The sequence below is a fragment of the Boleophthalmus pectinirostris genome, unplaced genomic scaffold, assembly GCF_026225935.1.
Source record: "Boleophthalmus pectinirostris isolate CB_2022bp ecotype Guang Dong unplaced genomic scaffold, ASM2622593v1 HiC_scaffold_9, whole genome shotgun sequence".
Classification (NCBI taxonomy): domain Eukaryota; kingdom Metazoa; phylum Chordata; class Actinopteri; order Gobiiformes; family Gobiidae; genus Boleophthalmus; species Boleophthalmus pectinirostris.
Window position 1 is genome coordinate 39,532,902 of NW_026571541.1, and position 3,500 is coordinate 39,536,401.

The window sequence follows — 3,500 nt, forward strand, 5'->3', positions numbered from 1 at the left end:
CTACTACTACTACTACTACTACTACTACAGCGCCCAAGGTACAAGTACTACAAATACTACTACAAACTACTACTACTACTACTACTACTACTACTACTACAGCGCCCAAGGTACAAGTACTACAAATACTACTACAAATACTACTACTACTACAGGTCAGATGCAGAGGGACATATGGACTTAAATCTACGAGTATATCTGTGTCTGTCAGGTGCGTCCCCGTCGGGTGCGTCCCTGTCAGGTGCGTGCGTCCCCGTCGGGTGCGTCCCCGTCGGGTGCGTCCCCGTCAGGTGCGTCCCTGTCAGGTGCGTCCCTGTCAGGTGCGTCCCCGCGTCCGGGTGCGTCCCGTCGGGTGCGTCCCCGTCGGTGGTGCGTCCCTGTCAGGTGCGTCCCCGTCGGGTGCGTCCCTGTGCGTCCCCGTCGGGTGCGTCCCCGTCGGGTGCGTCCCCGTCGGGTGTCCCCGTCGGGTGCGTCCCCGTCGGGTGCGTCCCCGTCAGGTGCGTCCCCGTCGGGTGCGTCCCCGTCGTGCGTCCCGTGCGTCCCCGTCAGGTGCGTCCCTGTCGGGTGCGTCCCCGTCGGGTGCGTCCCCGTCGGGTGCGTCCCCGTCGGGTGCGTCCCCGTCGGGTGCGTCCCCGTGCGTCCCCGTCGGGTGCGTCCCTGTGCGTCCCCGTCGGGTGCGTCCCCGTCGGGTGCGTCCCCGTCGGGTGCGTCCCCGTCAGGTGCGTCCCCGTCAGGTGCGTCCCCGTCGGGTGCGTCCCCGTCAGGTGCGTCCCTGCCTGAGTGGAGTGTGTGTGTTTCAGACGTGGACGAGTGTGTGGAGCGCTCAGACGAGGAGCTGCTCTGTGATCACTTCTGTCACAATCACATCGGAGGATTTTACTGCTCCTGTCGCCACGGATACAAGCTCCACCCCGACAACCGCACCTGCACAGGTGACAGGACCGCACCTGGCACACACACACACTGACCGCACCTGACACACACACACACACTGACCGCACCTGATACACACACACACACTGACCGCACCTGACACACACACACACACTGACCGCACCTGATACACACACACTGACCGCACCTGACACACACACACACACCGCACCTGCACAGGTGACAGGACCACACCTGACACATCTTTGGTCTCATGGTCTCTGGTCTCTGGTCTCTGGTCTCTGGTCTCTGGTCTCTGGTCTCTGGTCTCTGGTCTCTGGTCTCTGGTCTCTGGTCTTTGGTCTGGTCTCTCTGGTCTCTCTGGTCTCTTGGTCTCTCTGGTCTTTGGTCTCTGGTCTCTGGTCTCTGGTCTCTGGTCTCTGGTCTCTGGTCTCTGGTCTGGTCTGGTCTCTGGTCTCTGGTCTCTGGTCTTGGTCTTCTGGTCGTCTCTGGTCTTTGGTCTCTTGGTCTTTGGTCTCTGGTCTCTGGTCTCTTGGTCTCTGGTCTTCTGGTCTCTCTCTGGTCTTTGGTCTTTGGTCTTTGGTCTTTGGTCTTCTGGTCTCTGGTCTCTGGTCTCTGGTCTTTGGTCTTTGGTCTTTGGTCTTTGGTCTGGTCTGGTCTCTTGGTCTTTGGTCTTTGGTCTTTGGTCTTTGGTCTTTGGTCTTTGGTCTCTTTGGTCTTTGGTCTTTGGTCTTTGGTCTTTGGTCTCTTTGGTCTTTGGTCTCTTTGGTCTTTGGTCTTTGGTCTGGTCTTTGGTCTTTGGTCTCTGGTCTGGTCTCTGGTCTCTTTGGTCTTTGGTCTTTGGTCTTTGGTCTTTGGTCTTTGGTCTTTGGTCTTTGGTCTTTGGTCTTTGGTCTCTGGTCTCTGGTCTTTGGTCTTTGGTCTTTGGTCTTTGGTCTTTGGTCTTTGGTCTTTGGTCTTTGGTCTTTGGTCTTTGGTCTTTGGTCTTGGTCTTGGTCTTTGGTCTTTGGTCTTTGGTCTTTGGTCTTTGGTCTTTGGTCTTTGGTCTTTGGTCTCTGGTCTTTGGTCTTTGGTCTCTGGTCTCTGGTCTCTGGTCTTTGGTCTGTGACTGTTTGAGTCTTTAATCCGGATCAGGAGAATTCCACTCAAAACAATCCACACAAAGTTAAACAGAAATCAGGAGGCTCAAGGAATCGGACCTGGTCCAGTCCTGGTCCAGTCCTGGTTCAGTCCTGGTTTAGTCTTGGTTTAGTCTTGGTTTAGTCCTGGTTTAGTCCTGGTTTAGTCCTGGTTTAAGGACACATGGGAATAGAAAAAAAAGTTCTACCAATTAATGTGGAAAATCACAGGACCAGACCAGGACCGGACCAGGACTGGACCAGGACCAGACCAGGACTGGACCAGGACTGGACCAGGCCTGTAGTCCTCAAAGGGTCTGTGGTCAAATAAATACAAGTTAATCCTGGTCCTCGTGAACCAGATCTAGACCCGGATCAGGATCAGGACCCGGATCAGGACCTGGATCAGACCAGAGTCACAGCTTAACCCCAGGTCAAACTATTAAGCCCCAAGAAAATACAAACAAGACCTGGACCAGGACTGGACCAGGTCTGAACCAGGACTAACCCCGGTCTGTCTTTCAGTCCACTGCAGTGACGTGGTTTTCCGGGAGCGCTCTGGGATCATCCATAGTCCGGACTTTCCTGGACCTTACCCCAAATCCTCGGACTGCCAGTACCAGATCCAAGTCCAGACCGGGTTCAGGGTCAGACTGGAATTTGACCCGGTTTTTGACGTGGAGGATCATCCTGAGGCCACCTGCCCCTACGACTACGTCAAGGTCAGGACTCAAGACCGGCTTTAGTCCTGGTTTAGTCCTGGTTTAGTCCTGGTTTAGTCCAGGTTTAGTCCTGGTTTAGTCCTGGTTTAGTCCTGGTTTAGTCCTGGTTTAGTTCTGGTTTAGTCCTGGTTTAGTTCTGGTTTAGTCCTGGTTTAGTCCTGGTTCTGTCCTGGTTCTGTCCTGGTTTCAGGTGGTGGCCGGGGGTCGGGTTTTCGGTCCGTTCTGTGGGTCTTTGGCCCCTGGACCCATCGAGACCGAGTCCAGTTCTGTGATGATCCAGTTCCACAGCGACAACTCCGGAGAAAACCAAGGCTGGACCCTGAACTACACCTGCACAGGTCCCAGACCAGGACTAAACCAGGACTAAACCAGGACCAGACCAGGACTAAACCAGGACTAAACCAGGACCAGACCAGGACTAAACCAGGACTAAACCAGGACTAAACCAGGACTAAACCAGGACTAAACCAGGACCAGACCAGGACTAAACCAGGACTAAACCAGGAACCAGACCAGGACCAGACCAGACTAAACCAGGACCAGGACTAAACCAGGACTAAACCAGGACTAAACCAGGACTAAACCAGGACTAAACCAGGACCAGACCAGGACTAAACCAGGACTAAACCAGGACTAACCAGGACTAAACCAGGACTAAACCAGGACCAGACCAGGACTAAACCAGGACTAAACCAGGACCAGACCAGGACCAGACCAGGACTAAACCAGGACCAGACCAGGACTAAACCAGGACTAAACCAGGACT

General features: G+C 54.6%; 1 protein-coding gene across 1 annotated transcript in view; it reads left to right on the plus strand.

Annotated features, from left to right (window-relative positions):
• The window catches only part of LOC110172161 (mannan-binding lectin serine protease 1), a 24,270-nt gene that overhangs the window by 8,462 nt on the left and 12,308 nt on the right, over positions 1-3,500 (plus strand). Inside the window, exons 4-6 of the mRNA XM_055166742.1 lie at positions 801-932; positions 2,538-2,734; positions 2,925-3,072. Coding sequence (XP_055022717.1) covers positions 801-932; positions 2,538-2,734; positions 2,925-3,072 — 477 coding nt within the window. The remainder of the gene's footprint in view (positions 1-800; positions 933-2,537; positions 2,735-2,924; positions 3,073-3,500) is intronic.